The 22,695-nt window shown below is 29.4% G+C and overlaps 2 protein-coding genes across 4 annotated transcripts; one reads left to right on the forward strand and one right to left on the reverse strand.

Moving 5' to 3' along the window:
• Nucleotides 1-3,038: 3,038 nt before the first annotated feature.
• LOC103504603 (zinc finger protein GIS3-like) lies at nt 3,039-4,095 on the forward strand. Its single transcript, XM_008468974.2, has one exon. The coding sequence runs from the start codon at nt 3,130-3,132 to the stop codon at nt 3,772-3,774; it is 645 nt and encodes a 214-aa protein (XP_008467196.1). The 5' UTR covers nt 3,039-3,129; the 3' UTR covers nt 3,775-4,095.
• An 8,890-nt stretch (nt 4,096-12,985) lies between these two features.
• On the reverse strand, nt 12,986-17,872 carry LOC127150925 (uncharacterized). Of its 3 annotated transcripts, none has more exons than XM_051089734.1 (9): nt 17,572-17,872; nt 16,649-16,717; nt 15,563-15,625; nt 14,713-14,855; nt 14,536-14,591; nt 14,363-14,462; nt 14,118-14,229; nt 13,563-13,772; nt 12,986-13,203 (listed from the first exon to the last, which is right to left on the reverse strand). In XM_051089734.1, the coding sequence occupies exons 1-6, from the start codon at nt 17,599-17,601 to the stop codon at nt 14,389-14,391; spliced, it is 435 nt and encodes a 144-aa protein (XP_050945691.1). In that variant the 5' UTR covers nt 17,602-17,872; the 3' UTR covers nt 12,986-13,203; nt 13,563-13,772; nt 14,118-14,229; nt 14,363-14,388. The 3 variants fall into 3 exon arrangements, 2 of the variants coding, with proteins under 2 accessions (XP_050945691.1, XP_050945692.1); XM_051089735.1 differs by having other exon boundaries at nt 14,335-14,462; XR_007823508.1 differs by lacking the exon at nt 16,649-16,717.
• Between the last annotated feature and the right edge of the window lie 4,823 nt (nt 17,873-22,695).

Genomic DNA, 22,695 nt, shown 5'->3' on the forward strand with positions numbered 1-22,695 from the left:
CTAACATAATCTTCATAGTATATGTTTTAATTCTTCTTTTGAGGGATCTTCTTTGATTTTGTTTGATAGAAATATATTATATAAAATTCCCAATTGTGGTTCATATCGACTATTTGAAAGCTAGCTTTAACTATTATTATTATTATTAATTAACAATCTTCCTAAATATATTTTTCACTATTGTTTACTTGGCTCACTCATTCAAATGTTTAATGGAAAATATCATTAACTTGACTTCTTCAAATTAAATATCATAGATGTCTAAAAAGATTTATATTATAATTCTCAATTTTTATTTTATTTTATTAAAGTTTACCCAAAAACACATCCTTCTAATTTTGCTCGAAAAAGAGAACATCTTTATTAACAATTGTGTGTTTTAAAATTGGCTAAGTACAATATAAAAGATTTCAAATGACAGATTAAAGTTGTCTCAAATATATATACCCACAAGTACTTTTCTTCTTAGTTGGGTTTTAAAATAAAGATTAGTGTGTTAGTCTCTTTTTACTTTTTAAATCTGAACGATGGCTTAGAGTTCAACATATATTCTCAAAATAATGTCACATTAGCAAAAATTCAATTATTTTATAAGTAGCTTACTAATACATAATATTACTCATTATTCACTAATGATCAGTTTGATAAAGTACTTTAGCCAATATAAACATAACTAATCAACTAATCAATCTAAACAAATTCGAAATTCTATAAACTAATCAAATTGAAAAATAACCACCACCATGATTAAACTTTCCCGAACACTAAACTTCAATCCAATAACAATTTTCAATAGAATAATTAAAATCAATCCATTTTGTTACGTTTTAATTGACCTTATTTTAATGTATAGCAAGCTTGAGATGAAGCACATTACAGTTCACTGATTGATTCAGCTTTATTAATTATTAATAATAAAAGTCTATTTTATCTAAAATTATTGGGACAAGTAGTAGTCATGAATCCACAAGACCCAAATCAAAAAGTCCCTCACTTGAAGTATTTAAAAGATATTGTTGATTGAATAATTAATTCATATAACCAATAATTAGTGTCAAAATTCATTGAATGTGACATTTAAATCAATATATATTAACATTTGTATAATAATTATTTCAGCTTGTATATGCCAAGAAAAACAATTTCAATATCCCGTTGGGTATTGCATAATATTCTTCAAATTAAACTGTATACTATCTTTTGAGTGACTTTAGACCAAAAAAGTATAATTGATATTTAGAAATGACAAAGTCAAGAATGGAAAGTGACAATTAGAGACTGAAGCGGGCTTAGAAAAATAGGTTTGACATGAGCCAACAACGTAACCTCGATCTTAATCGCAGTCAACCTCTTTGCCAAATGCACAATAGGGCACGTGTTTATGCATGTCCCGACCAAAAGTAGTACTTTAAACTCAAGGAAAAAAAGCTAGCTCAACCTAGCCAGACAATTAGAAATCGGGCACGTATTTTTTGGTCATGTTAGTTATTTAATTACCCTAAGGCGACTCGAAAACTAGGTTAACTTTTTCTCTATAAATATATTATATAAAATCATATAAGGTAACTTGAGCTTCACTTACAAGTAATTCTTCCTAACTTTCACAATATATATTTCACTTACCGACTTAGATGACGAAGTGTATGTGATAAGGTTTATGCATTTACCGTGTTCAAAATTTAGCACAAACATATTTAAAAAAGAAAATAGTAACTTAGGTGCAAATAGGTTTATGCATTTCTTTCTTTTCACCAGAGAAAAAGTATATAAGAAATTGATTTTTTGGAAAAAAAAGTTTATGAGGTGACAATTTATGACTATCACATCCAACACACATTCTTCAACAAGAGTGGTAACATATCTATAAATAAATGAATAAATAAATAAATGAATAAATAAATAAATAAATAAATAAATAAATATTATTAAATTAATGAAAATTTGTAATTTAGGAAAAATGGAAATATCTTCCACTTAATTATTTTCTCCCCATATCTACTTCCTCTCTAACTCTCTTACATTGATCTCCCTACTCTCCCCTTTGGCACATGGTTAGAAGATTAATATTAATGTATTTCGAGTTTGCATCCACCTTTTAGTTTTGAGTTGCATCCACCAATCACATAGTAAAAATACTAAACAAATTATAATAATATAACAAATCTACAATAGATCTAATAAGATGAGAATCCATATTTTGAAGTTTTAATTTTTTCTATATACGTAAATATCTATTGCAATGTTTCTTAATTGATATTGACATTTTAAACTTTGACCGATTACGACATACCTTAATACCAAATTACTTTACCTATACCTTTTACTTCATACCATTGTTTAAAAACATATTAAAAAAAAGTGAAACCCAAGTTTATTTAAAAGGAAAAAAGAAAAAGAAATAGATTGAAAACAAGAAATAAAATCATAAAATTTTTAGAAAAAGAATGGATATATATAAGAGATGGATAGCGTTAAAGAAGTGCAATCCTTTGTGTCCCAAAAATGTTTGTTGAGTTGTGTTCCCATATTACTTGACTTTCTTCTCATTTGGATTGTTCCCTCCTCTATCTCTTTCTCACATTTTTAATTGGAAAAAAAACAAATTGAGTGCACTAATATGCATGTGACAGTGTAAATATTTATTTATATTATTATATATTACATTATTATTTTACAGTAAAATGATTCAAAATATATATCGATGTAACAAAATATTATAATCAATTTGTTATAGATAAACTCATAATATAGATTGACACGGATAGTTATTGAAGTTTATTACAGATAAAACGGTAATGTTTTATTATATTTATAAATACTTTTTAACTATTTTGATAATTTTTTCAAACAATTGGTTCTTTCGAGAAATATTGGTACATCCATTTCTATGAATTGTGGTCGATTACAAACAGATGCACAAAGATAGATGTTGATACAAATATATTTTTCTATTTTTGCAAGAAAACCCCACCATTTATTTTATTTTATTTGTTAAGCTATATATACCTATTCATGCATTAACCTTCCCTTGCATTTCCCACCTTCCTTCCTTTCTCTCTCTCTCACTCTTAAGCTTTTTATTTTATTTCTCTCTCTCTCTCTCTCTCTCTCATCATCTTCCATTTTTCCATGGCAGCTCTAGAAAACCATTACCAAACCAAACAAAACAACAACAATAATCCGGCCACCACCCGCTTAAAGCTCTTTGGGTTTGACGTTCAAGAAGATCTTGATCAAGACGATTCCACACCCACCTCCTCCGACTCCGGCGCCGCCGTTCCCTCCTCCGGCGACCGCAAATACGAGTGTCAGTACTGTTATAGAGAGTTCGCCAATTCCCAAGCTCTCGGCGGCCACCAAAATGCCCACAAGAAAGAGCGTCAACAGCTCAAACGCGCCCAATTACAAGCTTCCCGAAACGCAGCCGTTTTTAGAAACCCCATCGTTGCTGCCTTTGCTCCGCCTCCTCACCTCCTTCCCTCCGCCGCCGTTACGGCTTCCTCTTCTTGGCCGGTTTATATCCCGCGGGCTCCACCTCAATTTCAAGTGTCTCATGGTTGTGTTTTTACTCCGTCCTCATCTTACGGCGGCGGCGGCGACGCTCCACCACCACCGTCGCCGCCGGATTTCTTCACGATGGGGTCTCGGTCAAGTCATGGGATGGTGGATGCTCCGATGTCGCTGAGCCGGTTTTCTAAAGTGGACGGTGGAACCGCGTTCGATGATGGACCCGGTTTGGATTTGCATCTTAGCCTCGCTCCGGCCGCCCCATGAAAATTAAAGTCTCCATCTTTTTAAAATTTTTTTTAGAAATTAATGGTTAGAGTTTTGCTCTTTAAGCCACTGGTTTTTCTTTTTCTTTTCCTTTTTTTAATGTGAGAAATAGAAGGAATTTAATTTAGATCAAACCAGATGGGCTAAGAAAAACAAAGATGAAAAAAAAAAAGAAGAAGAAAGGAAAATCTTTGAACATGTTCATGATGATTCTTCCACCATCATCCATCCATCCATCCATCCATCAACCTTATTGTATATTTTTCAAATTTATTTATTTATTTTTAATTTTTGTCGACTATTTAAAAGGTTTCTTGGTAATCAATAATGCTCAATTGATGATTGATCTATATGGGTAGGTTAAAAGATTTAATTGCTCTTTTTTCGTTTTTCTTTTTTCTTCTTTTTGTTATTGGTTTTGAAAACTAAGTTAATAATATTATTTATTTGATTTATTTTTTTAAACATGTTGTAAAAAATTAACTCTAGTTTTGAAAATTGAAACCATGCTATAAGGAATTGAAGTGGTAAAGAAAACCAACACCCTCTTTAAAATAAAAAATTGAATCGATCACACATTTTAGTTTTTCATTTTTTAAAAAAATTATTATGAGTTTTTTTTAAAATTGTACTTAATTTCTCGCCATTTCTTGATAGCTTCTTTTTCTTTAAGTAGTCAGAGATCAATTTATAAATAGATTCAAAGCTAGAAGTATAGGTTAAAATATCAGATATTATCATCAAGTATGATTAGACATTATTAAAGTGGGTCAATGAATTTCAATTAGTAAGACAAATATGTTGGCACCAAATATAATCTCAAACATTTCCATCTCCATCACTTCTACTATTTTTTTTTAATCACTTTCAGAATATATCTCTATAATAATACGATATTGTCCACATCAGAAATAATTCTCGACTGATTTTTTCTAAAAATGTCTCATACTTTTTAAAAGTAGTTATTCATACCTAGCTATATACTCATCATCCCCTTATTTAGCAAATACGGAACTTTCATTACATTACCATACAACCCCAATCTTTCTATTGACATAGGACTTCTTCCAAATGAGATTGTCTCGATAATTTGCACATTCTGATCCCTTTTGTTTCTCTACGTTGTTAAAGAAAATTTTGCCGTTGGAATAGAATTTTTAACTTCTATGAGGTAGTAGGAACTGACTTCCTCATTCTTTGGCAACTTTTCATTGGTCATTTGTCACCAATATAATGATGAAATCCAAAAACTTTAATTGGGGTTTCATCCACATCTCGAGAAGTTGTAATATGGTTGCTCTCATACGTTTGCTCTAGAAAACTAGGTTTGGTTAGAAGCCCACTCATCACCTTGGATTCACAAAGATACTCTTGGGATACCTTTTATGCTATTTTTTGATTACTTTATTTTTGTTGATTTTTCTTTATACTAAAGAAATGAAATTCCAAAAGAGCATTATGTCTTTGTGGATGCAACTATAAAGGGGAGCCAACATTAAATTAATTAATTAAATTAAACATTAGGTTTATCTTCTACCTATGCCCTAAAAAGAGAAACCTCCAAAAACCTCTCTTTGATTAATTGGTTCTGTTTTGTTTATTAATTGTGACCTTCTAGTGTTTTGTAAGAGTGGCCACTCAGATCATTGTCATTTGGAAAAGTAATCAGTTTTTAAAATTTCTTTCTTTTGCAACTTCTCAATGAATATTTAAACCTCATATATTTTGGATAAAAAAAAAATTAATCTAACTATTTAATCCTTATAATTTATAGATGGATTTGTTTTAGTCTGCATAATTGAAAGTATATATCTAAGCATCTACTTATAGTACTCTTGAATGGTACTCAACTTGGGTGTTCTGTCAAATTTTAAAATAGTTATCCAAAACGTATCGGTAAAATAAATATTGAAACGTGTTAATGATAAACTTCAAATAGAGAAATCACATTTGAACTTGTAGTTTATGGAAAGAGAATACCTGCGAAATGACAAGAACTACACCTTGTGTATGGTGCTGCCTGTCATACACATTGTCCAAAACTGCATAAGTTAGAGAAGTCGAATGTGGTAACCTTAGAATTTATAAACATGGTTATATTCTGAAAAATGCTATAATTAATAGTACAATAATTAAACGAGATTGAACTTAGTTTTTCTCGACTACTTCTCTCTTTGTCCAAAGGAACAAGACCAGACATGTTTGGGTTATTTTCAACCTATAGTCAACCATGAGGAAGCCAAGACCTTGGACTGAAATGCCCTAGAGTTAAAACACTGTTAAGATCGTGTAACATTTTCTATGGGTAATAGAAACTTCAAATCAACATCTTGTAGTTAACCGTAACACTTGGTTTGATCAGTTAATCTCTATTTTTGTTGCCGAACTTGAAAAAAATAAAAGAAAAACCTTTAAATTAGTGGGGGATGTCAGGAATTGAAGTGTTATACGTACCATTATAACTAGGAATACACAGTGACTAAACCAAACCGTTAAAAAAAAGTATTTAATTAAAATCTAAAACTTACAAACAACCAAACCACAAGTAAAGTGAAAAAGAAAAAAAAAAAAAAAGTTGAGTTTGTAAGATGAACTATTGAAGAAAGGTTTTGAAGTTGAAATGAAAGCAGAGAGCACAGTATCTTTAGGCTTTAATGGCAGAATTCAATTTTGATTACGACATGGCCTTCTTCGTATAACTGTTTAAATTATAATAATTATTTTCTTTCAAATTTTTGAATTTTGAGCCTTTGGATTTTTCTTCATTCAGAAACTGTTACAAATCCATACCTAAAATAGGAAGGACAACAGATCCAGAATCCATTCTGCCATTCGGGTCATTATATTCATTTTATCACAATCAAATAACCACACATCTTTCACATCACTTTATTTTTATAGGCTCTTCACTTTGTAGTAATAAATAAATAAAACGTACGAATAAATTTAAGTAACCGCACCAAGATAATTAAGAAGTTTGTGTTTGAGATAGTTGTCAAGGTAGAGTTTCTCAATAACTATGTAAATAATAAAAAAAATAAGAAAATATGAAGCTTTTAAATAAATGTCCAGGGATGGAGCAAGTGACATTTACACCGAACAAACTATCTTAGGTGTGAACTTTTGTAGTGTGTGTCAACATGAGCCTAGGTCAGAGACACATAAACTTATTATGATATTGATTTTGAAGATTGGGGTTTAATTTTTATCGGTCCATCCCACATATAGATCAGAAAAATGGAAGAAAGTAAAAAGTTTTTGAAGTGTCATTTTTTCTCTTTTAATAATGGTTTTTACTTCTACGAACATTTTTTATATTTTTAAATTCACAAATGAGGAAGTGTTTTAAAACATTGAAAAATTGTTACTATAATTTCTAAGCTTTAAGTTTTTGAGTCAAGTATGGATAAAAGCATATTATAGCATAAAGTGCTGTGATTTAACTCTTGTAATGTTATTTTTTTTTTCCATTAATAGTGATTTACAAATTTTTAACCTAAAAATGCAAGAGGGAGGAAATGTTAGAGTATTGAAATAATTAAAATCACTTAAATCTCTTGAACTAACAATTTTTGTGTTCTCAAGTTGAAACATAAAACTTCAAAACTATTTCTCTTTCTTGGAGTTGTCTAGATGTATATTGGCTTAGGTCCTTTTCTTTTGTAGGATTATGAAGTTGCAATGGGGTTATATACATTATGAAGTTGCAATGGGGTTAAATATATATATATATATATAGAACACACTATAGGTTGGGGCATGTGAAAAACTTGTCCTCTTTGATATTTTGCCATCATCCACCCTTTAGCATTTTTTTCTTAGTTATATTTTGGTCGCGTTAAGATGATCTATTGGATCGTGACATAAATGTCACATGCTCTTATTACGAATTTATTTGGCAGAGCAGGTAAATTAGGTTTTTTATACTTAAAATTAGGGTGAAGAAAAGAATTTGCCTTAAGAAAATTATATTTTACAATGTATACTCAAATCTTGGTTAAAATAGATATCTATATTTAATTTTTCTTAATTAAATTTTAAAATGTCCGTCTGTTTCAATTGACTTGAGAATTTTTTTTTTTTAAAAAAACTTAGTTTTATTTAAGCGCTATTGATAAGAATTATTTAAACCACATTTTAAAATAATTTATTTTTAGTGGTCATTATATATTTTAATTTTTTTTCAAACACACTTTTAGACGTTAAATTATTAGAGTTTATGAGCTTAATTTTTCATAAACAAAGAATAAAAAACAAAAATCAAATGGTTATAAAACTTGTTTCTAGAATTTGTCCTTTTAAGGAAGAAACTAATCGTAAAGAAATATTGAGAAAACAAAATCATATATATATAAATGGTTATCCAAACGGGTCTTAAAATATTAGATTCTGATCATCGAAAAAAAATGCTATATAAAGCATTTTAATTTGGTTTGTCTAATAGCGTATAAACCCTAATTACATCATAATAATTGATAAATAATACAATAACATTTTAGATCTTAGAAAAAACTCGAATTAAAACTTAAATTATGAGTGTTAAGTTCATGCATATTACAATGAATTACTGAATCCATTCATTTTAACTAATGTCAACAATTTTGTAAGAAGTTGCTATCAAACTAAAAGAATTGATTCAAAAGAAACTGTCTCTTTGAGTATAAATGGCAGTTATAATTATATACTCAAACTATGTTGAAATTGGACTCTCAAGTTCATAATCGTAGAAATGGTAATACTTGTGTAAGTTTTGGAGTTTAATGTTTATCATCTTGGAGGTCAAATTCTACCTCTATTATAAGTCTGAGTATTCAATTTTAACACATGTAGAATGTTGAGGGCTCGGTTTTTATAATAAAAGTTTGATGATGTGATTGTAATTACAGCTGCCATATCTTCCATGGATGATTTTTTTAATTCAACCTTAATTTTTATTGAAATGTCGACCTTTTCTTAATGTTTGAGGTAAATTGTTTTTTTTTTTCATAATTATTTTGTCATAAGAAAACTAAGAAATATTAACAAATAAGCAACAAAATTAAATTTCACTATGTAAATATAATAGAAGTATATTAAACTACTTTAGATTGTTTAGGTGTACAATGTTTATTAATTGATTCAAATATATTTTTATTTTATAACTTTTTTAAATATCTACCAAACTTAACATTGATCGATACTTCTATTTACATTTCTATAAAATTAACTTCAACATTTCATCAAAATTAACCTTTTAAACCTGGCTTAAAATCTAATCAAAAGATTTAGAAAAAAAAAACAAAATCTAACAAAACTCATTTTACAGGATTGAGATATGTCATAATTCTGTCATCTAACGCTTCTAAATTATATCCATGTTGTTATTTTTTTGTTTTTCGTACATACATCATTTTTTTAGGATTTAGGAAGGATGACATATATATATATATATCTATATACACACACATACATATACATCGTTTTAATTGCTTACTTTTGTTGCTCTTCAAACATATAATAGAGTTGTTTTTCGTACACTCCTACATATAACTAATACACATTAATAATAAGTTGCCTAAATTTGTATTATTTCATTCTTCTTCTTCTTCTTCTAATCTATCCCATTTTTTACTTTTACTTGATATATAATTTTGCCATGAAAGTGGAATCCAAGAAAATAGAAACGGTGGTTGTTTGTAGAGAAAAAAAGGAATTATTCATCAAGGTCAATAATGAAAACTTGTTTGTCCCTTGTCTTTTTTTTTTTTTTTTTCCTTTATGTGTTTTAGGGAAAAAAAAAACTTTTTGGTTTGATGTTAGAAGAGAAAGAGAGAGAGAGAGAGAGAGAGAGAGAGAGATGAAAAAAGCTATAGAAAAGCATAAATCATAGATTTGAAAAACTTGTGTTATGTGAAAAAGCTATCACTTTACGAAAACATTTTTGACAATATTTAATTTTGACAAGAGATCCCTCGACATTTAATTTATAGTGGTAGGTGAGAGACAGTAGAGAGAGAGTGAGAGAGATTTCTTTTTTCTTATATTTTCTCTTCCCCACAAATATAAAGTTGCTTCTCGAGCTTAATAAATGTTGTTGAATAGGGTATGATTTTGGGGCCCAATAGTTTAGGTTGTTTCAAATAATACCACTCATTAACAACTCTTATATGGACATCCAGTCATCCACTCTCTTTTTTTCTCTATCTCTAAGTTTAAGGTGGGTGTTTGTAACCCTCCACTTTATTTCTATATTCTCACTTTTTCTCGTTTAGGGGACGTTTAACGTACCAAAATGAGTTGAGTAATGGAAAGAGTTGGTATGAATAACACGGTGAAAAATGTAAGTTTGTTATTAACATAGATATGAGATAATAAACTTCTTTAATACAATTATTTGGTGAACCAAACGAATGATGTTCTTAGTTGTACGTAGAGCTTTAAGCTCAACCTTTTAGTGCAGATCGAGTGATTTGAGATCTAATATAACAAGTGAGATCTCTCAAATGCCTTCATGATGTGCAACAAATTACTCAAATTGGAAAAAAAAACCTTGCCTCTGAGACCGGAGAAGTTGTTTTCAGTTGAGATGTAGGTCGAATAATCTATTTTCTCTAAGTCTTGTCGAAGCCCCTTGAGGATCGGATAAAAGAATTAAATAAGTTAATTCTCAGTTTTAATTTGTTGAAAGCTCAATAAGATTCCAAAAGAATCAACTAACAAACACCCCCCTACTAGTGACTATTATATTCTCTTTTGAAACATATCATACACACATATAATACATTGCACTTGACAAAAAGAGCATGGTCAATAATATATATATATATATATATATACACACTTAGAAATATTAACAATTGAGATTAGAAACAAGTTTAAAATTTTTCCAAAAAGAATTGATGGATTTGTAAAGTATTGTGTTGTGTAGTAGTTAGTGTCAACCATTGGCTTTAATTGGCACTATATATGATGGATATTTGTGAAAACTAAAACTAAAACTTGTATCCAATAAGAGAGGATGGATTCTAAAACATCAATATGTTTGAGGAAGCTGATTAGATCCCCAAAAGTCAGCTATCAAAATAATGGAAATTTTAGTTCTTGATGTTGAGTCACTCATTTTGCTTTCTTCATTATATTATATTATTTTATTTTATTGCTACACTTGATTTAATAAATAATTAACCAGTTCAATTCTTTTTTTCCTACAACTTTACAATATTCTTAATTAATAGTGGGTTTGTTATTGATTGGCAAAACAAAATACCTTATCCTATATATTCTTTTATTTACTTTTCACTTAGCAATATTAATTATTATAATAATAATAATAATTATTATTATTATTATTATTATAATATAGATACCATTCCTTGTGTTGCAATTTTTTTATAAGTTCTAATATTATATTTAATTACATCGTCTTTTCATTTTTTTAATGTAGGTTTTTCGATATGTCCTTCAAAATAATGTTCTTTTAAGTTTATTATTTTAGTAGGATTGAATTTTTTTTCATATTAAATGTATTAATTTTATAAGTTTTGATAATATCCTTTTAAATAAATAAGGATTTCCATTCAAAACTAATTAACAATAAAATATTAACTCATATATATCTTATAAATATTATAATGTCTTTTTATCAATTTTTTTAAGAATCACTTTGATTTTTTAAATATAAACTTTTTAATACTTTTTTTTAATTATGTTCCTAAGTACATTATTAACAAATGCCGAATAAGAAATTCAAATCCTTCACACTAAAACAAAGAAATTAATATCTTATTGACATATTCAAGTAATTAAGCTTTATTGGTGGATAACATCTCTAATCTATTAGCTTAGTAAATAAAAACCAATAAGATCTCAACACCATATGCACTTTGAAAAGAGAAGTCAATTGAAAACTAATAATAATAATAACAACAACAACATATTGTACACATTTATGATTATTATTATTATTTTGGATTTATTATTGTCATTTTTTAAATATACACTTTGTGCAATCAAACCCAAATTAAACAAAAAAGAAAAAGAAAAACAAAGTATTATAGAGATTATTATATTTTCCTGTCTGATCATATTATTAACTATTATATTTTGATACAAAATCTAGTACACAAAAGGAATCTTAGCCTTCCCCTTTGTGTAGGTAACCTAATCCATAAAGTAATTATATGGATAGACAAATAAGTGGTTGTATCAAATTCTTAATGTTTTCAGTACAACGATCAGAGCAGGAGGGATTCAAACCATGGACTTAGTTGTTACTAGAAACTCGGATGTTAATCGACTAAGATAAAAAATATAACTTAAGTAGCGTAAAACATGCAACCTCAACAAAAATAATTTTTCTACCCCCATATATCATTGGACTAAAAAGTCTAAAATATTTTTATACCCTATGTTATTTAACCAAAATTTTGAACAAAAAATTTGTTCAATATTAGCATTCAAAATAATAATCTAATCCAAAAATGGCTTTGATTAGAATTATTGTTTTTTTTTTAGTTTTTAATACAAATTGGGGTGGAGAGATTTGAATTTATAATTTCTTGGTCTTCACTATGCACAAATGTCGATAGAGCTAAGCTTTTGATGGCTTTTATTCGTATTATTGTTTTTTCTCAAAAGAAAAAAAAGCTTACTATTTTAATAGTTGTGAAATTTATTGTTGCCCACGTTGTTTTGTTTATATTTACTATTTTACTTTCATTGTATTATTATAATAGAATCACTACAAGAATTTTGGCCTTTAATGTCGGTTTAAAACCGACATTAAAGGCCTTTAATGTCACTTGGCAACCGACATCTTTGTGAGCGTTATTAAAGGTCTTTAATGTCGGTTGGGCTTTAATGTCGGTTTAAAAACGACATTAAAGGCCTCTTTAATGTCGGTTTAAAAACGACATTAAAGGCCTTTAATGTCAGTTTTCAACCGACATCTTTGATGGTGTTATTGAAGCCCTTTAATGTCGGTTGGGCTTTAATGTCGGTTTAAAAACGACATTAAAGCCCTCTTTAATGTCGGTTTGTCAGTTTTCAACCGACATCTTTGATAGTGTTATTGAAGCTCTTTAATGTCGGTTGAACTTCGGTTTAAAACCGACATTAAAGCCTAGTTTTTTATTCATTTTTACAAATTTATTTTTATTTAATTGTTACATTATTGTCCTATAGACCGACATTGGGTCAATGTAGATAAATATGTTTTTCACACGCCAACAAATCAATGAAATTCATATTATGTTAGAAACTATAACATTTGTCTTTTACATTTGAATACACAAAATAAAATATTAATATTATGTTTATATATACATTCTACAATAGTACATGAAAAAAGATTCTAAAATCCTAAATGCCTTCTCAGTCTTCAATTTTCAACGGTCGCTTGACCATTTCTACACAATCGCTTAGCTTTCAACCCGATATCACTTCAATTATCTACAAACAATATCCAAATAAACCATTTATATGAATAACAAAGCTGTTTGAAGTACTGAAATTGCAGAAAAGGATGAAAAGTTCTTAATATTGCCCACAAAATGAATAATCAACATTTTTTTACATAACATTATTATGAAAACCAATATCAATCTATAAAGAAATAAGCAACATCAACACAATAAGTTGAAAAGTAAAGCTTATTGTAGTCCAACGTAAGCATAAGTAGCGCAAAGAAAAAATGTCCCTTACGTCACCAATGGAATTTCATTCCAAGTAAACATAAACATCATTAAAAATTAACTAAAATAATAAATAATAAACAAAACCAGAGAAAGAGAGGAAGAATCACAACTTACCAATAATCCCACCACCTGCTGTTTCGCCAGCAAGACTACCATTTCCATTACCACTGCCAAGTTCACAAGGGAGATTGGGATCACCATACGCAACACCGCCATTAATGAAGGTGCCATTATAGTATCCATCACCACCTTTCCCACCATGTCCACCACCTGCACCAAGACCATTTGCAAAAATTCGTCCTCTACCCACTCCACCGGTGCAGCCTGCACAACCAAGTACAAAACATGGTGAGTTGCAATAATGGAAAATTTTCCTCTTATGAATAACCAAACTTTCATCAAGAAAAGATGGAGACAATCACATACAATAACGAAAACCCACAAAGGATGCAAGATAAAACTAAGATACCAATTTAAATGGAAAAAAAGAAGAAGAAGAAAAACGATACATAGCCGAAGCACAACAGAAAACTTTAATTTATCTACAATAGTGTAATGTAATATGTTCAACCTTCAGTTGAGATGAAGCTGCGGTATATTAACAATTTTTCATTAAAACTACTTGAACCTGCCAGGTAAGAACAAAATAATTGGAAGAAAAATGCATACCAAGACCAGAAGCACTAATTGCACCAGATAGGTAAACAAATATATCCCTGACCCATGAAACAAGCCAAGCAATGTGGTCAATCTGCAGAAACAAATCTTCAACTCGACAAATCTGCAGAAACAAGCCAAGCAAACAAATATCAGATTAGACAATGAAAAGCATGTTCAGTGTAATGAATAAATCTAAAAAATAATATTCTCCACACAAGATAACTACTTAGTGGTCAATCTGGCTAATGAGACACCTGAAGAGTGAAGGGCAATGTGGAATTCACGTTACAATCTTCAGGGGGGTGAAGTAGTTCCGCTGGACAATCAGAAAGTTCACAGTAGAGCCGTGGTCTCCTGCAAATTTATAGAAAAGTTAGGGAAACAAAAACGAAATTACTGATCTACGATCATACATTAGAAAACTTACGTCTTATTGGCTTTTGAATCGTCCAAAGGTCCTCGGAGGAATGACTTAGGCCCAACCTTAATATTATCAAGTAGATATTCAACACTTGGTACAAACAAACAATAAAAAAAATGTGCATGCTCTTATATGTACGGTTTAAGCAAATTCTAAACAGTAAAGAAAGTTAATTCAGCTTACATAGATACTGAAAAACAATGATAGTATAAGACGTTGGCCTCAAGCAGAGATGTTGCCACAATTTCATTGTCTCCGCCGTCTATAAGTATTTTGGAATTCCACATTAAATGCATTTTCACAAACATGCGAAGGGCCCCGTATATCTGCCATATCAATGATAGCTCAGTCTTTCACATTTAAAAAAAATGATATATACATCTGTTTATTAACGGAAAAAGAAAAATAATTGACAAACATAACTCAGGCTCTGTAATCCACAATAACCAAGTACCAACCAATCAAAAACAAAGAAAATATGAAATTTTTTAGCCTATTGAAGTAGTAATGGGGACCGAAGAAAAGGATTAAAAACATCAAAATGCCCCAAAAAGTCGTTTTTCAGGCAAGCAACCTTAAAATCATCCACACAGTCTGCGACATCCTTCATAGCATAAAATCCACTAAGTAAAAAATTTAGCACAATTTAACTTTCTTACTTGCATGCTTTACAGACCAGGATGAAATAGACACAAACCTATGTATATTTAGAATTAGCATTGGATTTGAATGTAGAATTAATAAAATGCACAAAATACAGAAACCAATACTTGTGCATGCCCAAGTATGCATGGTCCCTATGGAATATTGCCATCTAAACTTATTGATAGATTAATCTTAAACATCAAGGATGATTCAAAAATCTACAAAATCTTAAAGCGCCCGTGAACTTCAAGTGTAACACTAGGGGTGTAAATTTCTCTATTACAAGCAACATGGAGATTAATAAATACCAAAAGTCTACGACAAGAAAATTAATTGTGGACTCTAAGAACACATTATTTCTCTCAACAGGAACACTGAATTAGCATACCTCTTTTGCAGCATCAATATTTTTGCAATCAAAGGTTGAATCGAAAACATACGCCATTGCACTCTACAATTTCCACCAATTTGAAGAAACATGTTATTTACATTGAGAAAACAAAAGTTACCTAACCAACCAAAAACAGAAGCCAATTGCTACCAGTCCATTCATGTTTGTCATGCTATAAAAAGAAAAAATTTCTAGTACAAACTTGAAATGACAATCACTATTGCATACAACCACAACTAGGTTGCTAAATCAAACTCAACCATATAAATTTCCCTATATTTTACAAAACCTATTAAGTAATCTTTCCTTAAATAATAAGATCTCACAAGCACCATAATGGACAATGATTTTGATAATGAAAAAAAGAACATGAACCAAGTATGGATACAAAAAAAAACATCACATTATAGTAAAACTCAACCAAGAATTAAAGTATACAAGGGTTCACCAAATAAAACTTCTAATAGCTTGCTCAAACTAATTTAAACTATTTCAGTAATCTCCCACAGACCCACCTCACCCCAGCCCACATTCAATCGATCGGTTAAATTTGTTTGCTCATACTACAAATATAAAGAGGGGAAAAATTCTATTGTACTTCACATTTCAACTACTCTGAATCTGACAAAGAGTTAAATACAATATGCAGTTAGCTAAAACAATCCCTTGAGCAAAAAACCCCCCAAAATTTCAAACCATACAAAGTAAATAAAACTAAAAAGAGAGACAAATGGGAAATCAGAAACGTTTTGACTTGTACTTGAAATGGAGTAGACAAGCCACCTGCAGACAACTCAAAATCTAAACAAACACTAGATTATGAAAGAAATTCTGCTTATTTAGAAAAGTAATAAAGAGAAGGATCACATCCACAGAGCACAAATGGTTGAATAGAACAGCATGTTACTTCAAACACTTATCACATTACTATCACCCAATCAAATCACCCAAAGCAAAAGTTAGGCACAAAAATTACTTATCTTTATGCAAAAGTGCTTCTTAATCCCAGTCAAATCACCTAGAGCTCTAAAAGCGATCATGATGAACACAAGAAATCTCAGGGAAAACATAGACTTTCTTCACCTCATTACTAGACCTTTGTCGGAGTTTCCATGGAAGATTATGACCACAACGATGAAGCTGCAGATTCTTCTACTTTGAAGAATATTCAAGTGGGTTAGTGGGGTTTTGAAGAAATTTTGAGTGTGCGAGTGGGGTATTTTCCCCCCTGTTTTTATCAATCATCTAAGACAAATTTTGAAGGAAATCAAACAAGTAAGTGGGGTTTTTTCTGTTTTGATTAAAACCCAGTTCAAACTTGGAAGAGAATTCATGTGTGTATGTGTGTTTCTTAAGAAATTTCAAATGGGTAAGTGAGTAAATGAATTTATTCACTGTTTTGAGAAAAATGAAGAGATCAGTAAGTAGGTTTCCTCCTAATTTTCCTAAACCCAAGTTCAAATGGATAAAAAAACCCAACTCAATTTTGTAAGAAAGCCTAATATTTAATAATAGCCTTTTTATTTAGCTATAATGAAGAACCAAAGCAAAATCTAAATATAGAAAATTACGTTCCAAATGAGCAAGCTAATGCCATATTGAGAACTTTTGTATGAAGAAATACATTGCTATTTAATTACTGATTTTCATAAACCAAGATTAGAATCTCTTTTCAACTAAGATTTGTGTTGTACTCCATTTCATTTAAATTCTAAAATTTAATTCTATCCTAGAAATTATTATTACATCCACTTTCCAGTATCAAATTTTAGCATTATTTTGAAATAAATTTAAGAACTACATAGCACATGAACTGTTCTTTTTTCTAACAAAATTGAGGTAAAGTTGATGATCATATAAATGTTTAAAACCAATTTTTCAATATAATAAATTTGAGGGGCAAAAAGAAAAACATGTGATTGCAAAAGGGCAGAATTATGCAAAAACCTACAATGGCAAAATACCTTTTTTTTCCTGGGAAAATACAAATTGCTACCACACTATACCTCCATTGATAGCTTTGGCTCGTACATCATTAACAGCAAGCAATTTGGTAGAACAGATGTTTCTATTTGTGTTTTTCTCTCTGGTTCCGGTTCCAGCGACGGAGTTTCTCACTCCTTTGACTGGTCCTCCTCCTCTGGACCCGCCAATGCGCCGTTGTTTTCGTCGTCGGGTCCGATGCCTTCATCCGTCGCTTTCTCTTCTTCTTCTTCTCTCTTCCCATCAACTTCAATTTCGGTTTCGTCTAAAACTGGTTTTGTCTCTGCTGATAATGATGGTGAATGGGGGTTTTCACCATTTTCGCCATTTTTGACAGAGGGAGAATGACGGTGAATCTAAACGTTTGCGACTAGGTAAATGTTGCTGAGATATTCCTCAAAAACATCGTAGCTAGTGAGCATATGTAAGATGCGCTTGAGATTACGAGAGTCACTGTCGGATGAAACTATATGAGGGAGGATCTCAGAGGCGAAGAGAGAAGAGTTGGAACTTCGCACCAATGGAGATCGAAGAGATGGAAAAGATGGAAGAAAAGGAGATGAAGATGGAGAAAGAGTAGATGCAAGATGGGGAGATGAGTGAGAGGGAGGAAGGGGGATGGAGGCGGCTGCAAATGGGTTAAAGAAAAAAGCATCAAAATACTAAACCTAAAGGAAGATATTAATTTATAAAATAAATAAATAAACATAGCTTTAATGTCGGTTTTAAACCGACATTAATCCTTCCTCTTTGATGTCAGTTTAAAACCGACATTAAACATCCGTATTTTAAAAATCGACATTAAACATCCATTTTCATTTTTTACAACCGACATTAAAGATCATATTTCTTCTAGTGAATCTTTTGGATTGAAATAAATTGATTGATTTTGTTTCTAGAATTAGAGTCCATTTGAATTGATATTTTAAGTGTTAATCACACTTATTTAGATATTAAAAAGTCAATATTCAAACACATCTTTAATAAAATTAAATTGAAATTAATGGATAGATTTTGTTACGAAATTAGTCATAGTGAATTAGATTGAAACTGAACTAGGAAATTTACTATATATAAAAGAAATTTAAATAAACATTGAAAGTTTTTCGAAAGCTAAACTACGATGATTTTTATAATGTCAAACGCAATGACGGAATTATCAGTGGCGCATTTTGCCATTGAGCTAATAAATCACAATACATGTTCCACTTACTTTTAAAATTAAACTCTTGAAAAAAAAAACCAAATAAAAATGTTAAAACCTTCATCAACGAACAATAAATGACTATAAAACTTCTCAAACTAAAAGGTTATGTATCTGACTAAACATCCATGGTTGAGGCAAATGCCTGCAACGGATGCTAGTTGCAATGATAACGATTGATGAACCGTTGAGCGTGGTAGCCAATCATCATCATTTTGTTAGATTAAAGTTTAACTAAAGATGATTTAAGAATCATATGGTTAAGTTAAAAGGACTAAATTAATATCGTCTTTTTAAAATTGAAGGGAACAAATAAACATAAATTCAAAACCAACCTCCTTGACCCAAAAGCTAGTAATTGTTTTAATATAGGATCATATATTCTATTTGTTGGTCGAAATAAAATTTCATTTACAATATTATCTTCCAACGTTATTTTATTTGTTATTATACTTTTGTATATATTCTTATTTTATTTAGTTCATCAAATATGTAGAGGATTAAGGGTTCCAACCTCAACTAGTAATCAAATTAATTTAATTATAATATTACCTAATCCAACTATATTGATAAAGTTCACAATATGATTTTATACATTTATTTTATTTATTATAAATGTGACTACTCAATTATCTATCACAACACAATATATAATAATACAATTTGGGCTACTTTTTTCAAACTCAAGAAGTCATTACTCTAATTACCTAAACCACAAATAAAACTTAAAGCCTTTTTTTGAGTACAAAATAAAACCTAAATTAATAATTGAATTTTTAACTGTTGTGTTAACATTTTTCGTTTTTATTTCATTGCTAAAATAAATCAAACTAATTCACTAGTAATTGATATAGTCTTCTTACCTTAGCGTTGGAGGTTCATCTCTCATTCTACATTTCTTGTACTCAAAAAGTTTTTATTTCATTATAATTATCCCATTAAGCACGTGTTTACATCATTTGCAAATCAAATCAAGAGAAGTGATAGAAAATGATTTCCAATTAAGTAGGTAAAATTTTAACTTTCTATCGTTGATAAACTATGGTAGATTTAGATAGATATTTGTAAGTGTATTACTAAAGTGATAGTTGTTTATTCGAGTCTATCGTTGCCTATTTAAGATAGAAAGTAAAGTTTTATTATATTTGTAAATAAATTAACTTATTTTACCATATATATATATATATATATATATATATATATATATAAACAGACATATAAACCTGCATATACATACATACATATACATGTTAGATATGGGGGCGTGGAAAATGGTCGGAAATAGAATGGAAAAGTGATTTGATATATTAACTTTTGGTCCTTTGATCATCCAATGACCTCTTTGTTTAGTACTAGTGAGTAGCTGAAATATCTTTGTCAAAATTAAAAATGGAAATATGATCTTATCATTAAGCTCAAGTTTGGTAGGGTTCTTTTCCTGTCCCTTTTGAGAACCTCCAAACTTCAAACTTAACATTTTTCGATTAGGCATGCATGTCCTTTAATTTCAAGATTAAAATAGTATAGTTTTTAGTGGGTACCCATTTAGTTGTTGAAATTTTGCATAATACTTTTTTGTGTATTATGGTATTTAATGTAACTAAAGTTAATTTGTGAATAATATTCAAGTCATTAATTATAGTCTTATTATTGTTATTTTCTTTCTAGTTGGTTAGGTTTTGTTTGTCAGATTTTTTAATTCTTCCTTTATAAAATCTAACCATATAAAGTTATCCCCCTCTCAAACTTACTTTTCCATCACTTTCAATTAATTTTCATTCAATCAATATTGAATTACTTCCGTAAGTGATACACCCTCCTATAAATTGATTGATTATTCTACCTTTAGTTATTAGTATCATGTAGAACTTTTTTACAAAATAAAACCATTATTGACTATATGGGTGGTTCTTAAAAGGAAAATCTAACCAAAAAAAGTCTAAAATCTAACCAAAAAAAGTCTAAAATTGATATATATATATATATAAATTTATGAAAATTTAGGAGCTTACTCATATTTTATCAAACAAAACATAATGTTTAGTGCAAAGAAAGATGAAGGAAGGTTTGTGTTGGACTGAAATTTGCAGCTGTCTATAATGTGTAATAAGAAAAAGAGAAAGAGGCAAATGAAAGTACTTTGTTTCTAAACTGCTTCATAAAAATCAGCTTCTTCTCTTTCTCTTAAACTTCTTACTTTCAAAGAATCACACCAAATTCCTTCTGCCAACACATTAGGAAAATTATAAATATTTTGGCGATATACAAAGATGATAATTAAACCATCTTTACTGCTCATTTATAAAAATTTAATTTGATTTCCAATTGTAATCTTCATTAGTCAAATTTTCCTTTTTAAGATGTCCACACACCGAATCTTAGAAGGATGTGGAGTTTAAATTAGAGGCGTGGATTTGTTTATATTAAGAAAGTGAATAAAATCTCAGAAGGTGAATCATGAATATGTAAGGAAATAAAACTATACTCAATAGTATGAAACCTTTTGTTGAGGGATGTTGAGAATTTTACATTGAAAATATCAAGATCACGACTTATCCTTCTTATAAGATAGATGAGTTACTTCCTCATAGTTAATTATTAGTAGACATTTTTCTATTAAAATTATTGTTTTCTACCTGTTAGCACTCTCTCTTTCGTACCAAAATTAATATTTATTAAAAAAAAATTGTCTTTCCAACCATTACATTTATTATTGTATGTTTGTTTTCAAACAAAGGACACACCCAACAATAACCTTTGCTTCATTTATAGAAATGTCATTATTTCTTTGAACTAATGTTTTTTAAATTTGTGCTATCGGTTGTTGTCATTTCTTTAGTTTGTCTATTTTTTTATCTTTTTCATTTCCAACTGTCATTTCAATCCTTTTCAATCACACACAAAAAGAAAAAAAAAAAAACTTTTGTATTTGTTTCACTTTTTCATCTTTTACCATTTGTGAGACTTCAACTTTAACCTTTTAGGATGTTAAAAGACCAAGAACCTTTAAAAAGACATCATTTGACTATGATGGGCATCAAATTTGGTGTAATTTTAACAAATATTAGAGCTCTTTAATTAATTTGTTCAAATATGTTGATGAAATAATACTAATTAACTTTGTTACGTAGGAAGAATAATACATCATCTGTTGAATTTGGCTTCCTCTATTTATTGTCTCATTCATTATGTTTTTTCAAATAGCATTTTCATATAAGTTAGGTAGAAAGTATTAGATATGTGGTGTTGTTGTTTGTTGCCTCAGAAAAATAATAATAATTATAATACTTTAATGTTCCATCAACGTTTTCTTTTTTCTTTTCAAATAGTTACAGTTGTTTTCACACACACATATATATATAGTTAAAAAAAAGGAAAACAGCAAAAAGTTTCATTTTTTATATCTATATTTGAAAATATTTCAAGCATTTTTCTATTTAAAATAAAATTTTGATCTAAAAACCAAATTAAAAATTATCTTAGACATCATGGATTTTTAATACACATTTACCCTTTTCGCAAATATAGAAACACATGTTCATAACACACGTTGTCCTTCCGATGTAAATGAGATGTTACCGAACCATATCATATGCATTCATGTCTTTCTCTAACCTTATCTCAAAGTTAAAATCCATGAGATTATGGCCCCACCTAAAAAGAGACGAAAAAGAAACCTCCAAAAATCAATCAAAATCAACCTAACACTACATAGTACCAAGAATAGGGTGGAATAGAACCACTTGAAATTATAAACAATGTTAAAATAATAATAATAATAATAATAATAATAATAATAATAATAATAATAATAAAAGATGAGAGAGAGAAATTGTACTTATTGAAACAAATTAAACCTACAAAAGGAAATAGTACATATGTATGTCCCTCAACAGACATGGGTTGGAAAGAAAAATGGTCTGTTGTTACCTTTGAACAAGCA

Source organism: Cucumis melo, chromosome 9 (genome assembly GCF_025177605.1).
Source record: "Cucumis melo cultivar AY chromosome 9, USDA_Cmelo_AY_1.0, whole genome shotgun sequence".
NCBI lineage: Eukaryota > Viridiplantae > Streptophyta > Magnoliopsida > Cucurbitales > Cucurbitaceae > Cucumis > Cucumis melo.